General features: G+C 44.8%; 1 protein-coding gene across 1 annotated transcript in view; it reads left to right on the forward strand.

The window, feature by feature from the left end:
- The window catches only part of TBC1D9 (TBC1 domain family member 9), a 115,877-nt gene extending 94,448 nt beyond the window's left edge, over window positions 1–21,429 (forward strand). Inside the window, exons 14-21 of the mRNA XM_068989698.1 lie at window positions 3,524–3,622; window positions 3,798–3,866; window positions 8,277–8,517; window positions 15,974–16,039; window positions 16,922–17,008; window positions 18,433–18,507; window positions 18,602–18,705; window positions 20,704–21,429. Of these exons, the coding sequence (XP_068845799.1) occupies window positions 3,524–3,622; window positions 3,798–3,866; window positions 8,277–8,517; window positions 15,974–16,039; window positions 16,922–17,008; window positions 18,433–18,507; window positions 18,602–18,705; window positions 20,704–21,429 (1,467 nt within the window). The remainder of the gene's footprint in view (window positions 1–3,523; window positions 3,623–3,797; window positions 3,867–8,276; window positions 8,518–15,973; window positions 16,040–16,921; window positions 17,009–18,432; window positions 18,508–18,601; window positions 18,706–20,703) is intronic.
- Window positions 21,430–22,179: the final 750 nt, after the last annotated feature.

A 22,179-nucleotide genomic window follows, 5' to 3' on the forward strand; every position in this document is an offset into this window, starting at 1 on the left:
CATACTGAAATGATGATCACTCTTGTTTATCTGAGTTAAACGTTCAACTGGACATCCTGTATCTCCTATATTTTATTCACTGAATCTGGGAACTCAAGGCCTTATTGAACACTGACTGCTCTCTGCAGCAAGTCAGGGAGATGAACCCCTGGGGATTCTTCCAAGGGTGCAAATTCTAGAATCAGACAGCCTGTGTTCAAACTGGGCTTTACCACCACAGCTCCGTGAACTTGGGCAAGTTGATGATTTTTGTTAAGCTTCTGTTCCCTCGTCTCTGAAATGGAGCTAGGAAGAGCACTTCCTGAAATTATCCCCAGGATTCAGTGTGTCCAGTAAATACCTGTTGAGCACTTGGTGAGAATCAGTATCTGTCCTCCATTCTGGAGGACACAGTCTGTGCCCTCATAGTGAGGGGTGAGAGGCAGGCCATGGCAGATTCAAGTAAGAAAGAACGCAGCAGATTAAAAGGGCGGGCACGTGCTGTTTTTCTTGGGTTTATGTGTCTGTGAAGTGACGTCTAGCAGAGACGCAAATGACCTCGGGGAGCCAGCGAGTTGTGTCCGAAGGAAATGATTTCCAGGCAGAGAAGGGGCTGCAGCACAGGCCCTGGCTGGCAGTGGAGCTGCCATAATGTTCACGAGGAGCAGTAAGAGGCCACTGTCCTGCAGCAGTGAGGAAAGGGTATTGGCAGCTGACCAGAGAGGTAGCTGAGGGAGGGGGAGGGGTATAGGGCTTGGAATCATCGGTGAGACTTGGAATTTGACTCCGAGTGAGCTGTGACAGCGTTGGAGTTGTGAGCAAAGGAGTAGTGTCAAGGCTCAGGTTTTAGAAGGACCATTTCTAAAACCACTTCCCAGGTGGCTTAGTGATTAAAAAAAAAAAAAAAGAAAGAGAAATCTCCCTGCCAATGCAGGTGATGTGCATTCAACCCTGGGTTAGGAAAATCCCCCGATGGAGGAAATGGCAACCCACTCCAGTATTCTTGCCTGGAGAAACCCATGGACACACATCCTCGTAGAGGCTTACCATCCGCCTCTACAAGGATTAAATTGTGAGCTGCTGCAGCTGCTGACCTTCAACACTTGAAAGGAGTTCAGGGTGGAGAGCAGAAATGAGGCACTCTGTGCTCTGAGAAACTGGCAAAACAGGTCAGATATCTTCAGGAGCTGATTTTAGAAGCCCAATTCGTGCATCTCATATCTAGAAAAGCAGTAAATTCCATCATGGTGATGTATACTCCACATGACTTTATCACCTTTATGAGACTAGCAGAAACTTCCTGCAAAAAAATATGTGCTTGATAGCATGTACTCTCCCTTCACCGAAATCAGATATACTGACCTTCCCCCTACCTCTTAGGAGCAGTTTCTCAGAGCTATCTGAAATGTTGTCTCCCAGGCTATATATATATATAGCCCTCATTTTGTACCCAGTTAAACTTAACTCTCAACTGTCACCTTGTGTTTTTTTTAAGCCTCTGAGAGAGACAGTAGTGGTTTGGACCAGGGTGTGAACAGTAGAGGTGGTAGACAGTGAGGGGAAGCCCTAGGATGTAGGCGTGTAGAGGTCTAAAGACTGAGCCCCGGAGCTGCCCAGGGATTCAAGATAGAGAGGATGTGCCCAGGAGACAGAAAAGGAGTAGGCATAAATAGAACCAGGAGAAAGGGAGTAAATGGAATTTAAGCAAAACATGTAATTTATGCCGAGCACTTAATCAGTTTGTAAGTTTTAGCTCTTGTTTGTTAGAACAGAGGTTAGGCTGTTGTAACCGTAGACCCCCAAATAGAGTTAAGACAGAAATTCGATTTTCTCTTGCTTTGAGTTTGCTTATGGAGTTCAGGACTGGTGTGGAGCATCAGGGAGCATCAGTGGCATCAGGGACCCAGGCTCTTCCTAACCCACTCTTTTTAAAAATTTATTTTTTAACTGAAGGATAATCGCTTTACAGAACTGTGTTGGTTTCTGCCAAACATCAACATGAATCAGCCTAAGGTGTACATATGTACCCCCGTCTCTTGAACCTCCTTCCCACCTCCCTCCCCATCTAATCCACTCTTGAGAAACGTCTTATCCACACAGGAAGGAGATAGGATGAGTGTGTCTCTTTCCTTCAATGGGCACTGAAGAGCTTACTCATTGGAAAAGACCCTGATGCTGGAAAAGATTGAGGGCAGAAGGAGAAGCGGGGGGGACAGAGGATGAGGTGGTTGGATGGCATCATCGACTCAATGGACATGAGTTAGAGCAAACTCCGGGAGATAATGAAGGACAAGGAAACCTAGAGTGCTGCAATCCATGGGGTCACAAAGAGTCGGACACTACCGAGTAACTGAACAACATCACTTCTACTTACATCTTATTGGCCAGAATCTAGTCACCCAGCACAAGAAGCTGCAGGGGACACTGGGAAATGTAGTCTTTTGCTGAGCATCTGGGTACTTGGCTGAAATTTTGAATTCTCTACATGCAGGGAGAGCAGACGTATGGGTATTGATGAGCCAACTTCCAGTCTGTGTGACAAGCATAATTTCAAAACTCAGTGCTCTCTGTACATGCCAATAGTATTCTTAAACTCAAAGGGAGTTTCTCAGGCCCCTGACTGTCACTTATTTTTCAGATTGCTTCATCTTTTTCTGTTGTAAAATGTTATACCATAAGTTCCAGAAACAAAACAAATCCCCCAAAACCACTTTTATTTTGAAATCATTATAGATTTATAAGAGGTAGCAAAGGAACGTAGAGGGAAGTTATATGCATTTCCTCTCCGAGACTTCTCCCCAGTGCTAACGCCCCAAACATTCAGGCAATGTTAGGCTTCTTGGGTTAGGAAAGGTGGCTAGTCCTGAGTGTCTGCCATCGAAAGACAAATGCTATTGAACTAGAGGTCAGAATAGGAAGCTACACTCCAACATTTCCTACAACCTCCCAGCTGAGTAGTTAGCCTCATACACTTCCTTTCTTCCCGTCAAGAAAGTTCTTCCTTGAATGCACTATTTCATCCACAAAGGGTCCCTATAGCCTTACTTCACCCTCTCCTTTCTTATGAACTGGGCTTCCCTGGTGATTCAGATGGTAAAGAATCTGCCTGCCATGCAGGAGACCCAGGTTCAATCTGTGGGTCAGGAAGATCCCTGGAGAAGGGAACGGCTACCCACTCCAGTATTCTGCATGGAGAATCCCATGGACAGAGGAGCTGGCGGGCTGCAGCCCATGGAGTCACCAAGAGTCAAACACAACTGAGCAACACTTTCACTTTTTTTTTTCCATATGAACTTCTGATTTGAGAAAGACTAATTTGGCTTTGAGATTTACTTCAATGTTAAGAAGCATGAGAATTTTCTATTATTTAAGATTGTTAAATGGCTTCAAAATAAACAAAGGACATACAGTAAATGATGGTATAGTCTAAGAGCCCTGTCATTTGGCAAGAAATTTCTCATGGTGTCAGGATTTGTCTCCATCGACATGACACCAAGTATTTCAGCAGATTTCTCAGAAATACCAGTATTGGTTTTTTTTCCAGAAATTTGGAACTATCCGGGCGGATTTGATTGAGCAGATGAGATTTAAACAGAGACTAAAGGTGATCCAGACGCTGGAAGATACTACAAAACGCAATGTGGTGAGTCTTTTGAGAAATGGCATGTGGCCTTCTGTTCCCATCCTTCCTTATATTCCCCTGGACTCCCAATTCCTGCTTGACAGACTAAGCGGATTGAAAAGAAAACAATCGGGAAGTTTCCCATTATGGTATTTTTGAGTTTGTGAAAGTCACGGTGTTATTCTTTTTATATAAGGTACGAACCATTGTGACCGAAACTTCCTTTACCATTGATGAACTTGAAGAACTTTATGCTCTTTTCAAGGTGAGTTTCAAAGAAAACTCATGTACGTCCAAGGGAGTAAAAGAATTCCCTTTTTTTTGGTGATTTTCAGCTGCGCTGGTCTTCATCGCTTTGTGGGCTCTGCTTTGGGTGCGGTTGGTGGGGCCACTCTCTCGTTGTGGAGTGTGGGCTTTCCTCTGCGTTGGCGCCTCTCGTGGAGCACACGCTCTCGGGAACTTCGACTTCAGTAGGTGCAGTTCCCAGGCTCTAGAGCACAGGCCCAGTAGTGGTGGTCCACAGGCTTGGCTTCTCTGAGACACGTGGGATCTTCCCGGACCAGGGACTGAACCCATGTCTCCTGCATCGGCAGGCGACTTCCTTACCACTGAGGCACCAGGGAAGCCCAGGAGTTCACTTTAATCATTCAGTTAGTTCCCAGATTTTTCTGTTAAATTGTGAAGGGGTAGCATGAGTGTCAGCAGGCATACACAGGAAGATGGAGTTAAGAGTATAAAAGTAGAGTGCTTAGTATGAAAAATAAAGATGTAATTCATTTAAGTTGATGTTTTAGCCTTCTTCCACTCCATGTAGTATTTTCACTGTTTCCTTGGACTTAAGCAAATAGGGTGTTACTTTATAATACTCATTGGAATGATGGCAATCAAGCTTAAATTCTTTCTGAAACTACTGTAAATTTAATTTCCTCTATTAATCTATATTCAAGCACCCTTAAAAGGAGATACGTAGCTGGAATAAAAATAAAGCTGCTTGAATGTCTAAGGGAAAGCCTAGTTGTTTAAATTTCTGTGATTTTTGTATTTCTAAGTCAGCCCACACCAATCTTGATCCTCAATAAGGAAATAGTATCATTAAATGAAGCAATGTAGAATTGTTTTTTTCCTAGGAGAAAAAAAAAAAAAACACTTTTGTTTTAACGATCATTACCAACATCATAGGTAAAAATGTGACAATTGCCAGGAACAGTTTTTAAAGGATGCCTCTTATGCAGGTAGCAATTTTATCACAATCTCTAATTGGCTAGTTTTTTGTTTGTTATAGAGCCTTTCATTTCCAGAAATGAACAGAAGGGGGCAGACATAAAGATCTGAGTTGGACACTAGTTGATCTTAGGGTCAGACAGAAAATGTGAGAGCTGGGAATATTTTTGCTAATATCCCACTTACCTGTTAGCTACTGGAGGCACCGCCGTTTTATTTATTTCTGATTCTCTAGTATCTAGTTTCGTGTCCCTGCCCAATAGGTGTTCCATACATGTGTGTTGAATACATAGGTGGTTCAGTGATCCGTTTTGAGTCTAGTTCAGTTTTGCATGCTTCTGAGGCAGGCGCAGAGAGGTTGCTGGAGGCTTTGTGCAGTCCAGCAGCGTGGGCAATAGCACCCCCAGCAGGCTTCATTTAGCACTTAATGGTGCAGCCTTAAGCATGTGCCGTCTCATTCATGCTTTATTCAGGTATGTAAAGCACTGTGCCTAATTGCTCCATGTTAAGTTGGTTTTCCATAAGGAGGGAGTCCCTCTTCATTTCATATAGAGGGAAAAATGCAATGATCCAACTTGGATTGAAAGAAAAAAATACAATGGTTCAATTGAGATCAGATTTTAAAAGGATATTGAGGACTGAAAGAAATCTGCTTCACAGAGTTGGGGTGGGAGATGGGTAGGAATAGGATTTAGGGCAACTATGCAGAAGTAGGGAGTGGCAGCTGGAGGCAATGCGGAGGGCTGTGACATTCAAAGGAGGCTGACTTGGGGCACACCAGAAGAGCAAGACCAGGGCTGGCTGTGCAGAAGCCCAAGATCCTGAGATCACTGAAGCTGTATCTTCTTCCCTGGGTGCCCCTGCCCTCTGCAGTCTGTGCACCTCCAGGTTCCAGGTGTGTCATTTGTACACCAAGGATATTGCCTGAAGAAAGCTTTCCTTACACTCCAAAACCCTGCCCTCAGGTGTGTTGACAAACAGGAGTTCCCCAAGTCTTCTGAGAGCCCCAAGAGAGAACCTGACGTCCTCGATTGGTGTCAGGGATGGGAAGGATTCTCGGGTACTCAGTTCGGTTCAGCCACTCAGTCGTGTCCAGCTCTTTGCAATCCTGTGGACTGCAGGACGCCAGGCTTCCTTGTCCTTCACTATCTCCCGAAGTTTGGTCAAACTCATGTCCATTGAGTCGGCGATGCCAACCCAAGACAAAGACTTCAGATAAGGACTCTTTCTTGAGTTTTTTTAAAGACTTTTCATTGGCTTCAGTTCATCTGAACAAACATTTATTGAGGTATTATCGTGTCAGACACACTGCCAGACTCTTCAGTCTTTTATAAAGTCAATTTCTGGGGGATTTCCTTCAGATACAAAGGAAAGAGACATTTGTTTCCCACAGTTTTCTGCTTGGGCTTTGGGCTAAACTTGAAAGAAAAAGGTGAAAGACTGCCACCCTAAGGCAGGTTTGGGAGAAAATGTGATCCACAGCCCCTGGGCCTTATTTGAACTCTTTCTAAATTAGTCCTTTTTCAGTCTCGAGTCCCTAGTGCCCAGATGATGGAGTAGGCGGTCTCAGCAAAGGAGAGGGACATGGTCTCTTTGACTTGTTTCCTGACGGCTGTGAGCACCATGAATGTGCTTGCTCCACACTCGGGCCCGGTTCCAGAGGAACGTGGGTGCTTTAGGTAGGAGGAAGTGCTTTGGGTAACCTTTATCCACTGATGGAGCTCGGGTAAAAGGGGACCCTTGCTGTGGGGCCATGTCACTAACTCGTTCCCACCCACGGGGCTGCTGGGCATCACATCGGAGTACAGCTCCACCCGGGGCACCGCTCGAACCTCAGCCTCTGCCTCCCTCCCCCGACCCCATCACCATCACCATGCTCCTCCACTCCGCCCCACCCAACCCCCCACCATCCAGCAGCACTTGAGTGCAGCCCCCAAGCCTAGTGGACCTGACACACTTCCTTGATTCTCCCAAAGCTGCCCTGAGACACCTCTCCTTCCTCCTCTCTTGCCTACTCCCGCTCCTCTCTTTGCCGGATTATTAGCTACAATTCCCAGTAAACAATGAGGACAAAGACACTGGTCTTCTTTGCTCTGTTCTAAATAAGAACAACACTGAAGAACTGCACACTCACCTGACTCCTCCTTCTCAGAACCCCTAGGCAAGGGGGAACGATCTGGCATGAGAGTGCTTTTGCTGTTGCAGTGTTTATAGATGCTTATACTGAAACAGACAGTAGAGCAGGAAATAAAGTAAAAATAAAGTCTCCCTTCGGATGCCCCTCTGTCTCCCCAGCCTACCATTCATTGCTAACTGTAAACCTCTACCTAGGGAGACTGGAGGCTTCTTACTGGCCTTTCTGTTAGATGCTTCATCTTTGTGGTTTTCCTAGAATGGGCGTGTTTCTGCCAGAATCAATATGACCTCCTGAATAAAGAGGCTGCCTTGTTTCCAAGGACAGAAACAGGAAGCCTTTAGCTGGATCTCTGTCTTCCTCCACCCTGGTGGTTCCTGCTCATAACTTTGCTGACGCTATTTTCAGATGCTTAAAACAGGAGGGACTGCATACTTGCAGCCTCAGGACTGGATGACTAGGATAATCTTTGGGCTTCCCAGGTGGTGCTAATGGTAAAGAACCAGCTTGCTAGTGCAGCAGATGAAAGAGACATGGGTTTGATCCCTGTATTGGGAAGATTCCCTGGAGGAGGGCATGGCAACCCACTCCAGTATTGTTGCCTGAAGAATTCCATGCACAGAGGAGCCCGGCAGGTAATGGTCCATAGGGTCGCAAAGAGTCTGACATGACTGAAACGACTTAGCGCATATGCAGGGTAAGATTTGTGTGATCTAGGTGACCAGGAGGCAGGGGTTTACAGGACACTAAACTAGAAGTTTGGAAACCCAGAATCACATTATGATTCTGCTTTGACTATGATTCTGGTTAGCTGACTCGTGGAAGCCACTTACCCTCTGGGCTGTACCATCCTCACAGCGGACAGGAGGTGATCAGACTGCCTGAATTACAGATCCTCTTCAAGTTAACACTCTTATGTATGTCTTTTAAAACAGAGTATTTGTCTTTATGGTATTTCTTTTAAAACAGAATATTTGTCTTTACGGGAGTTACTCCTTAAAATGCTTGTGAGTGTGGGAGTAGCAGCGGGGGAGAAAATGGTGAAGGGGAAGTTCTTTCTTTCTTCACCTCCTCCAGTAATTGAAACGGGTTTTTCATGCCAGATATAAACACAGAGATGGTTGCCATGGAATTGGTGGGAGGTGGTCAGGTGGAGATAAATGTAAAAGAGAAGCTGAGGGTGCCCTGGCTCCAGACCACTGCCCCAGGAGATGCAGACTGGTGACCTAAAGCCTTTTCCCAGATTTGAGGAAGGCCTTTCTTGCCAGTATTTGCTGTGAGATGCAGCCTGCCATTTCATTCTGTCCTTCAATTCTGCAGGCGGAACATCTAACCAGCTGCTACTGGGGCGGGAGCAGCAACGCGCTGGACCGGCATGACCCCAGCCTGCCTTACCTCGAGCAGTATCGCATCGACTTGGAGCAGTTCAAGGGCATGTTTGCGCTGCTGTTTCCCTGGGCCTGCGGAACTCACTCTGACGTGCTGGCCTCCCGCTTATTCCAGTTATTAGATGAGAATGGAGACTCTCTGATCAACTTCCGAGAGTTTGTCTCGGGGCTGAGTAAGGACATGATTGCATGAGTTCGGGGGTCGGGGTGGGGAAATCGGGGGAGATGGGGGAGCGGCGTGGTCTGCCTTGCTGCCCTCAGGACCGCAGCCCTGCTCTCCTCGGAACACAGGGCTTACAGGACAGAGGAGCATGTTTTAAGGTCTGCTAGCTGATTGTACATTTGTTTTAGTTAATGGATATGTTGTATGATTAAATCATTACCTTCTACATTAGTTAGTCTATCAGTCATATCCAGCTCTTTGTGACCCCATGGACTGTAACCCGCCGGGTTCCTCTGTCCAAGGCATTTCCCAGGCAAGAATACTGGAGCGGGTTGTCATGCCCTTCTTCAGGGGATCTTCCCAATCCAGGGATCAAACCTGGGTCTCCCACATTGCTGGTGGATTCTTCACCATCTGAGCCACCAGCCCGCAGATAGTCTTCAGCACTAGTTAATATACTTAGTCATGGAATTTGCAAGAATATCACCTTAAACCCTAAATTCACAGACCACGATAACTTTATGAGGGAAGAAGAAATGTTTGGATGTGGATAGCTTTTACTTGTCCCAACATATATTTATCCTACATATGATATATTTCATAAAATTTTATGAAACATTTCATAATTTAATAAAAGGCTAAAAAAAAATGAACAGCTCTGCAGTCTAGTGGAAATCTTTTCTCTCCATTTTGTGGGGAGGAAACGTGTCCATTCCTGAGAATGCACACCCGCACCCGACAAGCATCACGGGTTTCTGCCTGTCAGCCTCGCTGTCTGACCTGTTTACTGCTCTATATTCCACTGGGCTTGTTGCATTAATATTTGAACAGAAAAGCTATGTGGTGGTCGAGCTTCACCTGACATGAGGTTATGGATGTAGCAGGCATTATGTCGGGCTGCCAGAATTAAATAGGAAAAATCTTTTAATTCTAATTGTGCTATACTCTGTGACCTGGTCCATGCACTTGAAAGTGACATGTGCCCAAGGGAAGATGAAGGCATCAGGTATTGAGCCAACAATGATTCCAGAACGCACCCTAAATCATACAGAATAATGACTTGGAAGGCTTAAAGGCCAAAGGAAACTGATGGTTGTTAAAATAAACAAAGGGGAGTAGGTGAGGCTGCCTTAGATAAGTAAAAACTATTTGTAGAAAGCACTCAGATAGATCATTCAAAAGGGCTACATGGAGGAAACTAGCCTTTATTAAGCATGCTTTAGAACTTGTACATTATCACTTAATCCAAACAGACCTTTGAGGTAATAATAGTATTGATCTGTACTTCCCAGGTGGCTCAGTGGTAAAGAATCTGCCTGCCAATGCAGGAGACACAGGAGACATGGGTTCGATCCCTGGGTTAGGAAGATCCCCTGGAAGAGGGCATGGCAACCCACTCCAGTGTTCTTGCCTAGAGAATCCCATGGACAGAGGAGCCTGGCAGGTTACAGTCCATGGGGTCACAAAGAGTCAGACACTGAGCAGGAGCACAGAAGCACACAATAGTGTTGATAACTAACATTTATACAGCACTTACTCAACCAGGCTTTGCTCTCAGACTTTATGTGCATTTAATTTACCTAAGGCACACCACTGCAAAGTTGGTGTTTGAACTCGAGCACCCTGGAAGCAGGGCTGTGCAGTTACAATGATGCTTTATTATCTGTGTGTTTACTATTAATACCCTCATTTTCAGTTAAAGAGATGGTGGCTCAGAAAAGTTAAGCAACATGCTGGAACATTCATTTTTAGCAAGTCAGAATATATCTGTTATTGAACTGAAAGGCAGTTTGTCCATGCTGGACCCAGGATTCAGACAAAGTTTATTTCAGAAGCACGTCCTTTTTCATTATTCTGTGCTTAAGGACAGCAAACAGATTTTTTTTTTCTCTTTTTTTAGGGAAGAAAGAGGTATTGATTTTTAATTACACAAATAATGCATAAATACATTCTGCTTTTTAAAAAAGTGAACAAAGGAATTTGCATGGTGGTCCAGTGGTTGAGACTCCAAGCCTCCACTGCAGAGGGTGCAGGTTCAATCCCTGGGTAGGGAATTAAGATCCCATATGCCATGCAATATGGCCTCAAAAATAAAAATATAAAAGCAATAAAGTGTTTTTCTATAATTTTTTAAACATAAATTTATTTATTTTAATTGGAGGCTAATTACTTTACAATATTTTATTGGTTTTGCCATATATCAACATGAATCTGCCACAGATAAAGTTTTTTAAAAGTGAGCAAAATAAAATAAAAAAGTGAAACAATCTAGACAAGGCTAGAGACATTTTGACCCTCTCGTAATCTTTTTTGTTCCCAAGTAACTACTTAGTATCATTGGTATCTATCAAAAGGGAGATTTTTTTTTTAATGACCTTTGGACAAAATAAGGAGAAGGAAAAGAAAGACAGATTCTACTTATAGAAAGGGGTCAAGGAATTTTTGCTGTAAACATCTTTGCTGCAACCAGTTTCACTGTACAACTAATTGGCCATAAGGCCATTTTAACATGAGAGATAAAAATACTTAGTTGACAATCACGACACTAGAAAAGGACAACAAGTCAGTGTTTGTAAATCCTTTGGTGAGCATGGCATCCAGTCCCATCACTTCATGGCAAATAGATGGGGAAACAGTGGAAACAGTGACAGACTTTATTTTCTTGGGATCCAAAATCACTGCAGATGGTGACTGCAGCCATGAAATTAAAAAACGCTTGCTCCTTGGGGAAAAAAACTATGATCAACCTAGATAGCATATTAAAAAGCAGAGACATTACTTTGCCAGCAACAGTCCATCTAGTCAAAGCTATGGTTTTTCCAGTAGTCATGTATGGATATAAAAGTTGGACCATAAAGAAAGCTGAATGCTGAAAAATTGATGCTTTTGAACTGTCATGTTGGAGAAGACTCTTGAGAGTCCCTTGGACTGCAGGGAGATCCAGACAGTCAATCCTAAAGGAAATCAACTCGGAATATTCATTGGAAGGACTGATGCTGAAGCTGAAGATCCAATACTTTGGCCACCTGATACGAAGAACTGACTCATTGGAAAAGACAGGGGATGAGATGGTTGGATGGCATCACTGACTTGATGGACATGAGTTTGAGCAAGCTTCAGGAGTTGGTGATGGACAGGAAAGCCTGGCGTGCTGCAGTCCCTGGGGTCACAAAGAGTTGGACGTGACTGAGCAACTGAGCTGAACTTAATGAGCATAGTCATCCCTCTCACTCATCAAAACTAGAAGTTTACCAAGCTATGGCAGATAGAAAAGAAGTGAAGTGAAGTGAATTTGCTCAGTCGTGTCCAACTCTTTGCGACCCCATGGACTGTAGCCTACCAGGCTCCTCTGTCCATGGGATTTTCCAAGCAGTAGTACTGGAGTGGATTGCAATTTTCTTCTCCAGCGGTCTTCCCGACCCAGGGATCAAACCCAGGTCTCCCGCATTGTAGACAGATGCTTTACCATCTGAGCCACAAGAAGTGGCTGCTAATTCCCAGTGACCTTCAAGAGCACTAATAATCGATTCTTTAAGTAATTTGGGTAGGACAGCTTCTCCTCTCAGGCTCTTTACCAGATTTATCAATCAGTATTAGACGTTGATGGCAAAAGGAGAATCAAGCTCCTCCTGCCCCATGAAAAGGAAATGGTTATGTGATCCCTGATGGGTATATACGTTTCTTGAAAATGGTGAAAACACAGTCTGGCTTAGAATAGCTTGCTGAAGGATTTGCAAAAATTGATATCTGTTTTTCCAGTGTAATGTAACCATCAACCAGTAATTATTTTTTTCTTTTATGGCAGAATGACCTTATGGTCAGTTTGTTGTGGGGTAAATCTGCTTGTGGCAAACGTTCAGGATGAAAATACCAATGTGTAGGAAGTGACAGGAATCAATATAAATATATAATTTATTTAAGCTTAGTCAAACCCCAACAAGGCAAATACTCTTCAAAATCTTGGGAAAAGGAAAGAGAGGCTTGCAGTCCATGATAGTGAAAATACTGGAGAAAAGTACTTAGGCTTCTTAAAATGCAGTTGAGTTCTTTGAGCAAAATAAACTCCACCTAGATTGCTGGGAGGAGGCTCAGAGCTGTGGTCAGTCATGCAGGTCGATTACAGCTATGGAGATGGACAAGTCGACTAGGCAAGAGAAATTCTGTTCAAGTCTTAAGAAACTTAAGAAAGAATTCTGGAAAAGATGGGTCAGTAATTTCAGTGTCCATCCCCAGAAAGATCCCCCCTGAAATCAGTGACCAGATGAGTCTCTATGGAGTTAGAGATAAGAGATTACTATCTGAAGGCACAAAGTAGCTGGATCTCCTTTTTCAGTGGTATTGCTGGAAGGCAGCTTTTCTAAACAACCCACATATGCCACAGAGCAGCTGGTCATTGGACATTGGAGAGTTGGAGGGAAATGGAAGCTGGTGATTCCATGACTAACTGAACCCTGCTCCCAGAGCATGACAGCCAGCAGAGAGTTCTCTATACACTGGGCTTGATGTTTAACCTCTGGGGTTGTTTCCTCATTTACAAAGTAATGATTGTCGGGACTGAAAGAAATAATTCAGGTTACGTTCCTACAGCAGTGCCTGGCTCAGAAAGTGTTAGTTATTGTTGTCTCTACAATGACTAGGAATCCCCTCTACCTGACTCAGATAGCGATTTAAACTATCAAGGTGGAGAAGGCACACTAAATATGTCAGTTACACAAAGCTAGAAGAGACAGTCAGCATGTTGGAGGACAAAAACAAGATGGAAAAAAATAATACTAGAGGAGGGAATGATTGGTAATAACAAATTGATAGGGATAAATCGGAAGTCTAACATTTTAAAAAATTGTTTATTTATTTGCTTATTTTTGGCTGTCCTGGGTCTTCTGCTGCAGGGGGGCCTTCCGTAGTTGGGATAAGCAGGGGCTACTCTCTTGTTTCAGAGCGTGGGCTCTAGGGCATGTGGGCTCAGTAGTTGTGGCCCAGGGGCTTAGTTGCCCAGAGGCATGTGGAATCTTCCCTGACCAGGGATCGAACCCCTTTCCCCTGCATTGGCAAGCAGATTCTTAACCAGTGGACCACCTGGAAAATCTCCAGAAGTCTTAAATTTTAAGAAATGATTGTAAAAGGACTGTATGTCTGCATATACATACATATAGTGGTTGCAGCTATGCTTTCTAGAGTCAGACAAATCTGAGTTCAAATCCTGGGTCTGCCACTTGCTGTTAATAGCTTATGGCCTTGAACATATTACCTGAGTAATCCTGGCCTTTTTCATCTGTAAGGCTGGGATAATAACGGTGCCCATCTCATAGAATTCTTGGGAGAAGAAAGTGAAATGCACATGGAAAGAAGTGAACAGAGCGTTTGTTGTTGTTCAGTTGCCCAGTGCCTGCGGCATGTCAGGCTTTCCCGTCCTTTACAAAGTGAATGGTTCACGAATGTCTGTCATTATTTTCATGATTAGTATGAGTCAGTGTGCAGATGTCTTGAGGTGTAGTTGACTGTGTAGTCCAGCTCCAGAAAGAGGAGTATAAACAGCTGAATGCAGACTTAGGCTGTATTAGGGGAAGAGTCAAGAACAGTTCCACTCTTTTCCACAGTGGACAAAAGCCATCTGGAACTCTGTCCAGAGGCAGACTGAGAGATGCATTAACACATAAGGTAGATGTGAGTAAAAATAAAAAAGAGTATACAAACCATGTCATATGAGAAAGTTGAAAAAGACTTAGAGAGGTGTAGCCTGGGGAATATAAACTTGCCTTGAGAAGATAAGCTGGTGGGAAACAGGACCTTAAAATCTGAAGGGTTGTTGCAATGAAGATGCGGTAGACCTATTCTATTTGACTTTCAAGAGGCAGGAAGAGGAATCGTTCTGCATCTTCTGTTGAGTCATAATCTCTGAGATCTGATAAGGACTGTGGAAATTTTCTTCCCCCAAAGTGACATTGGCATGTGAACACATTTTATGTTATATGCAGTTCATGAACTTGATGAACCTGAGTCTGCAGGTTAAGGGTCCTGACTGAAGTGAAAATGACAGGAGCACTTTCAGTGTCTCAGGAGTTCCCTGCTGGGATGAGATGCCTCTGGTTGGGATGAGCTGCCCATCTCTGACTCTGAGGATGTTCAAGCGGGCGCTGGATCCTCTCCTAGGTGGATGTGGACATGGGAGGTCGGACGAGATAATCCCTACTGTCCCTGTCGACCAGTCCAGATCCTCTGATTCCTCTTTTCCCAAATCTGATTCATCTTGAACTCTGTGCTCTGAGAATATGTACTTAGAAGTATTTTCTGGTTCTTGAAATACTTACTGACTTTAAGGGAGAAAGTAACAAGATTCTTTGGACTGAAACAGTGGTGATAGAATGGCAGCTGTGTGCATGCAAAGTTACTCAGTCATGTCCGACTCTTTGTGACCCCGTGGACTGTAGCCCACCAGGCTTCTCTGTCCATGGGAATCTCCAGGCAAGAATACTGCAGTGGGTTGCCATGCCCTCCTCCAGGAGATTTTCCCAGCCCAGGGATTGGATCTATGTCTCCTGTGGTTCCTGCATTGCAGGCAGATTCTTTACTGCTGAGCCACCAGGGAAACCCTTAATGGCAGCTAGGTTAGGCTAAATTGGACTGAAGAACTATTTAAGAGACCAGAAGCACCTAAAAAGGATTTCTAAAATGAACAATTTGAAGCACTGTCAAACATGTATTGGTCCAGTGGTTAAGACTCCATGCTCTGAGTGTAGAGGGCATGGGTTTAATCGCTGGTTGCAGAACTAAGACCCCTGCATGCTGCAAGGCATGGCACCAAATAAAATTAAATTTTTTTTAAAAATAGGCTTTAAAAACGTGTATCAAGATTATTTCTGAACTCTAGAAGTTATGATACTGAGGCCCAGTCACTGGGCATTTCTTATCAGTAGTGTTAGTCGCTCAGTTATGTCCGACTCTGCGACCCCATGCATTGTAGCCCCCAGCTCCTCTGTCCATGGAATTTTCCAGGCAAGAATACTGGAGTGGGTTGCTTTCCCTTCTCCAGGGGATCTTCTTGACCCAGGGATCAAACCCACATCTCCTGCATTGGCAGGCAGATTCTTTACTGTCTGAGCCACAAGGGAAGCCCTTTGTATCAGTAACACTCATTTAATTTGTGCCAGCTGCTAATCTAAGAACCTTTAATTCTCACCTTTCGTGGGTCCTGATGTCAAGACCACTGGTAGAATCTTCTAATTTGTCATCCTGCCTCCTAGAGGGGAAACTGAGATCTGGAGAGGTTCACTCTCCCAAGGGCACATGGTATCTATACAAAGACGTTGAAACCAGACATCCTCATTTCAGAGCTTTTAACACCAATCCCATACAATATCTGGGTTTCAGCTTGTAGGTTGATGCTTCAAGGGGACACTAAGCCTCAGGGTGGGGCAGGGCTGTTGCGAGCACAGTACATTTCATATTGGTACTTGTGTGACTTCTAGGTGCCGCGTGCCATGGGGACCTCACAGAGAAGCTCAAACTCCTCTACAAAATGCACGTCCTACCTGGTAAGTGAGCCACGCAGAGTAGCACGGGTACCCGTGGCCCTGGCCTGGCTTGATGTCTTTTTTGGTGTGCCCTGTTTGCCGCTTCTTTGATATACAAAAATCACTCATGGATCACTAGGAACAAACTGAACAGTATTATTGCCAGGAGTTCCTGAATTAGCAGGTGCTTGGTTCAGTGGTCATTCATTTGTCCAAAGTGTGAGCTGCTGTAATAGAGCAGACTTTTGCAAGAGAACAAATAAATAGCACTTGGTAACTCCTGGGATTCTGAGTCTAGGGAGAGCAGTCTTACCTCTGACAGAGACAGTGGGAAAGATGGTGAAGTTTTTTTAGTTCAGCTTTAGACCGGGTTGGCCACCAGTTGGAAATATCTAGCGAATGCTAAAAAAGAAAGAAAGAGAGGAAGGGAAAGAGAAAGAAAGAGGAAGAGAGGGAGAGAGAGAAAGTAGAGAGAGAGGGAGGGAGGAAGGAAGAGGGATTAGCTCTAAGGATAGAGATAGAATAAAACTATAGATTTGGGAATAATCTAAAATTTGGTTCCTTAAAGCATCATTCCATAGGATTTAGGAAAGTTTCCAAAAAAGGAAAACGTGAAGGGACTCTTTGGTGAGGGGTTGTTATAAAGGAAGACGGAGTGAGAAATGGGGGGAACCCCCCCTCCCATAAGGTTTTGAGGCTGCGGGTATTCCAGGGCCCTCAATGCTATAAAGGAAGATGGAGTGAGAAATGGGGGGAACCCCCCTCCCATAAGGTTTTGAGGCTGCGGGTATCCCAGGCCCCTCAGTGCTGTGATCCCCCTGTGTCACTTCGTGAATAATTAAAGCACACTTTCACTGAGTCGTGGCCCTGCCAATGTGAGAATTGTCTCTCCTCTCTCTCCAGAGCCATCCTCCGATCAAGACGAGCCCGATTCTGCTTTTGAAGCGACTCAGTACTTCTTTGAAGACATCACCCCAGAATGCACACATGGTAAGTGGCTTTCTCATCAGGCCTGCTCTGTTTTTGTTCTCCAGAGCCCTCTGTTGTTGGAAACCAAGTTGCCCCTAAAGCTAGGCAGCCAAGGAAGTATATGAATACAGTTGCCTAATATGCTATTTTCAGATTTTTGAACTTGAGTAACTACTGGGGTCAGGAAGATCCCCTGGAGAAGGGCATGGCAGCCCACTCCAGTATTCTTGCCTGGAGAATCCTCATGGACAGACGAGCCTGGTGGGCTATAGTCCATAGCGTCACAAAGAGTCAGATACGACTGAAGTGACTTAGCATGCATGCAACTGCTGGAGAGTGGGTACTTTAGCCCATCAAAAGGACCATGTATGACTGGGACTTCCCTGGTGGTCCAGTGGCGAAGACTTTGTGCTCCCAAGAAGAGGGCATGGGTTCAATCCCTGGTCAGGGAACTAGATCCTATATGCCACACCTAAAGATCCTTCATGCTATAACTAGACCCAATTGCAGCCAAATAAACAAATAAAAGAAAAAGCCTGACCTGTAGTCAGATATGCTGCTCTGTAACAGAGGTCAGCAAACTTTGGACCAAATCTGGCCCACCACCTCTTTGTATGGCCTGTGATAATATAAAATGTATATTAAAAAATTAAAATAATATAAAATGTAAATGTTACTGCCTGTAAGTAAAGTTTTATTGGAACACAGCCAGGAACACAGCCAAGCTCATTGAATTATATATTGCCTATGGCTGTTCTCACACTGCAGTGATAGAATTGCCTCAGATATTTGCCATCTGGCCCTTTACAGAGAAACTTTGCCGACCCCTGCTCTGTATGGTTGTTAGGTTGATCCAGACATGATCTGGCTCATTGGGAATACCTGCAGATTAATGTGTGAACTTGTTCTGTTTTGCCATGTGTGAATCTCAGCAGCACCTTCCCACTTGCTGCTGCCATGCATTCTTTACTTCATCATTATGGCAGCTTCCTGACTTCACCTGTTCGAAAATCAGTGTGAGTTGTTCCTGGGTCCTTTTGCCTCTTAAATCTTACAGTCCCTAAGTAAGCACAGCTCAGACCTGCTTTTGAACTGTGAGCACCTAAGTGATTGAGTGGAGAGGAGTGAGAGGCAGACGCAGTCTTCTTATTGACGTGTGTGTTACGGGCAGGAGCTCTGGTCAGGATGCTAGCTCTGTCTAGATGACCTCCAGCAGCTTCGTGTATCTGGGAGCCTCAGGGTCCTTGTGGGAACATGGGAGATGAGAACTGTCACCTTGGGTACAGTAAGGATTTAGTGAGATAATGTAGTAAGCCTTCCAGCATAGTGCTTTATCCGACTGTAACCCCACCTAGAGGTGTTTCTGTTTTCTCTTACACGTGCTAATAAACCTGTGGGTTTATCATGTAACACCCTCCTTCTTTTCTTTTTAACTCTTTTGGCAGTGGTTGGATTGGACAGCAGAAGCAAACACAGCGCAGATGATGGCTTTGTTACAGTGAGTTTAAAGCCGGATAGAGGTACAGACTTCCTCTTCTCTGTGTTTCCCTTCCTGCTGGTTCAACAGTTGTTTCTTGACCTTTGAACACTAATTTCTTGGCATTTGGATTTTAGGGAAGAGGGCAAACTCTCAAGAAAATCGTAATTATCTGAGACTCTGGACTCCAGAAAATAAAGCCAAATCAAAGAATGCAAAGGATTTACCAAAATTGAATCAGGTGAGTGCTCAACAGCACAGTTCATTCATTTTAAACCTTGAAGCTCTGTTCTCAGTCACAGATAAATGTAGAATAAGTATCCCTCAAGGATAATGGTAACCTGGAGCATTTATTTAGTACCTGTTTGAATGTATTTTGTGGACGCTTTTGTGCATTTAAAGTATGCGCTGTTATGAGGAAATGACCACCTCAGAAAATGGGAACCACAAAATATTGTGGTATTTTGAGAGTACATGCATTCTCATCCCAATCATTAAAAATACCCTCAGAGGAAAGGGAACCCTCCTATGCTGTTGGCGAGAATGTAAGTTGGTACAGCCATTAGGGAGAACAGTATGGAGGGTCCTGAAAAAAATTAAAAATAGAACTACCATACGACCCTGCAGTCCCACTCCTGGGCACATATCCAGAGGAAAACATCATCCATAAGGGTATATGCACCACACCAGTGTTCACTGCAGCACTGTTTACAGTAGCCAAGACATGGAAGCCACCTCAATGTCCATCAACATAGGGATGGGTAAAGAGGATGTAATCCCTATATACAATGAAATATTGCCCAGCCATTAAAAATAGTGAAATAATGCAGCAACATGGATGGACCTGGAGGTTGTCATCCTGAGTGAAGTCAGTCAGACAGAGAAGGAGAAATATCATACAGCGTGCCTTATATGTGGAATCTAAAAGGAAACGACACAAATGTCCTTACTTACAGAACAGAAAGAGACTCACAGACTGAGAAAACAAACTCACGGTTGCCGGGGTGGCGGGGGCAGGAGGCAGGCAGGATAGTTAGGGAGTTTGGGATGGTCTTGTACACACTGCTATATTTAAAATTGATTATTGACAAGGACCTACTGTATAGCACGTGGAACTCTGCTCAGAGTTTTGTGACAGCTTGGGTGGGAGGGTAGGGGAGATTGGATTCATGTATATGTATGGTTGAGTCCCTTTGCTGTTCACCTGAAACTATCACAACCTTGTTAATCAGCTATACCCTAAAACCCAAAAAAAAAAAGGTGAAAAAATAAAAACCCCTCAGAGGGATTTTCCAGACAGTCCAGTGGTTAAGACTCTGCGCTTCCTATGCAGAGGACACAGATTCAATCCCTGATAGGGGAACTAAGACCCATAAGCCTCATGGTGTGCCAAAAAGCATTTTAAAATTCCATCAGACATTCAGAAGACAAGCTCATGCCATTTTCAAACCACTGTACTTAGCTATAAATAGGTGTCTGACTTTTTTCCCTTAAACAGCTGAAATATAATGAGGAAGATATGACCATGTAAATAATTTAAAATACAGGATGAAAATGCTTTTTATTAACAGAGAAGAGATAAATTGTCTGGGTGGAGGTAGAAAACATGACTTCTGGCCAGAGAAACCAGCAGATGTGTCATGGGAGAGAGGATTTGAGCTGAACTTGGAAAACTTGGGCCGAATGCTGAAGTGTATAGGCGTGAAATAAGATGAGGTCTACGGTTTACTTAAAAGTCAGCAAGAAAGGATAAAGGAGTTAGTTAGACATTTGTATAACAAAGGAACCGCTAATAAAAAGACCTGTAGTTGTGACCAAGAGGACATCCATTTGCATCTCCCCGTGCAGGTTCAAATCCTGCTTGGCTACAGTCGTAAAGCTAGTGGTAAAGAGCCCACACGCCAATGCAAAACACAGGAGATGCAGATTCAATCCCTGGGTCAGGAAGAACTCCCGGAGGAGGAAATGGTAACCCACTCCGGAATTCTTGCCTGGAGAATCCCATGGACGGAGGAGCCTGGCGGGCCACAGTCCATAGTGTTCCAAAGAGACATGACTGAAGTGACTTAGCACACACACCATAAAGAGACTGAATCCACCGTCCATCCCTTTAAACCTGCACAACAGGACTTTCTTGCAGGAGTCCTGATATTAAGCAGCTTTGCAGTCCACTTGGGTCCTGGCTCTGTACTCCCTATGAGGTGGTCATGTTCTCCTGTTTTCCCCGATCACTTTTCAGGGGCAGTTTATTGAGCTGTGTAAGACGATGTACAACATGTTCAGCGAGGACCCCAACGAGCAGGAGCTGTACCACGCCACGGCGGCGGTGACCAGCCTCCTGCTGGAGATTGGGGAAGTGGGCAAGCTCTTCACCCCCCAGCCTGCCAAGGAGGGCGGGGGTGGGGGCAGCGGGCCGGCCGGCCACCAGGGCCTCCCCGGCAGCGTGCTCTTCCCCAAGAAGGGGCCGAGCCAGCCTTACGTGCCCGAAGCCGCGGAGCCCCTCCCGGCCAGCTTGGCCGGCGCCGGTGAGGAGCACTCCCTGGGCGGACAGATGGAGGACATCAAGCTGGAGGACTCCTCGCCCCGGGACCACGGGGCCTGCTCCTCCATGCTCATCTCCGACGACGACACCAAGGACGACAGCTCCATGTCCTCCTACTCGGTGCTGAGTGCCGGCTCCCACGAGGAGGACAAGCTGCACTGCGAGGACATCGGCGAGGACACGGTCCTGGTGCGCAGCGGCCAAGGCACAGCGGCGCTGCCCCGAAGCACCAGCCTGGACCGGGACTGGGCCATCACCTTCGAACAGTTCCTGGCCTCTCTCCTGACCGAGCCGGCCCTCGTGAAGTACTTCGACAAGCCCGTGTGCATGATGGCCAGGATCACCAGTGCAAAAAACATCCGGATGATGGGCAAGCCCCTCACTTCCATCAGTGACTATGAGATCTCGGCCTTGTCCGGCTGAATCGGGCACCTTCTCTGAGGACCGGGAAGGTGGGGGGCGGGGGGCGGGGTCTTTTTTATGTTCTGTGTTGGGGCTTCAGTCTTCCTTTTAAATTAAATATTTATTAGTACCCGGCCTGAAGCCTACTGTTTTCATAATATAATACAATGAAAAGCTGTTGGAGAAATACTTAAAACACCTCCATGTAGGTACAGTGCCGCTCTTTTGTTGGGGGGAGGGGGATTTACCAGAATGCAGTGAATTCCCAAAAAAAAAGATGACTCTGTCTGTGATATGTGTGCATTTATAACTTCTTAATCTTGCTGTTGAGCTGTATACATAGTGCTGTTTAAACGCTAAATAAGGCAGCAGCCGTTGTGTATTCGGGCTTTTTGAATAAAATTAGAGCTGTAAGGAAAGTGAGATGCCACAGAGAGAGAGAATGTTCTTAAATGGCATAGGCATTGTCAGCTGGGATAAATTCTATACTACTTTAAGGGAGCATTAAAGCTATTTTTTAAGATTTGAAATATATTTCATAAAAGTCCTCTATTCAGAAAGCATATTCTGCAGGCATTCCCATTTGAGGTTCTAAGCAGTTAGGAAAGTATAAGTGATTTTTATGTGATGCCAGAATAACACCTCTATTTGATCAGTTTGGGCAAATACCAGACCAAATTGCATTGAAAAATCAATTGCATTGATTTAAGTCAGCTGGCCGGAATTCAGGGAGAAAATGAACAGTCTTCTGTGACAGAGAATCTGAAAGCA

This window comes from Capricornis sumatraensis, chromosome 17 (genome assembly GCF_032405125.1).
Source record: "Capricornis sumatraensis isolate serow.1 chromosome 17, serow.2, whole genome shotgun sequence".
NCBI classification, from domain to species: Eukaryota; Metazoa; Chordata; class Mammalia; order Artiodactyla; family Bovidae; genus Capricornis; species Capricornis sumatraensis.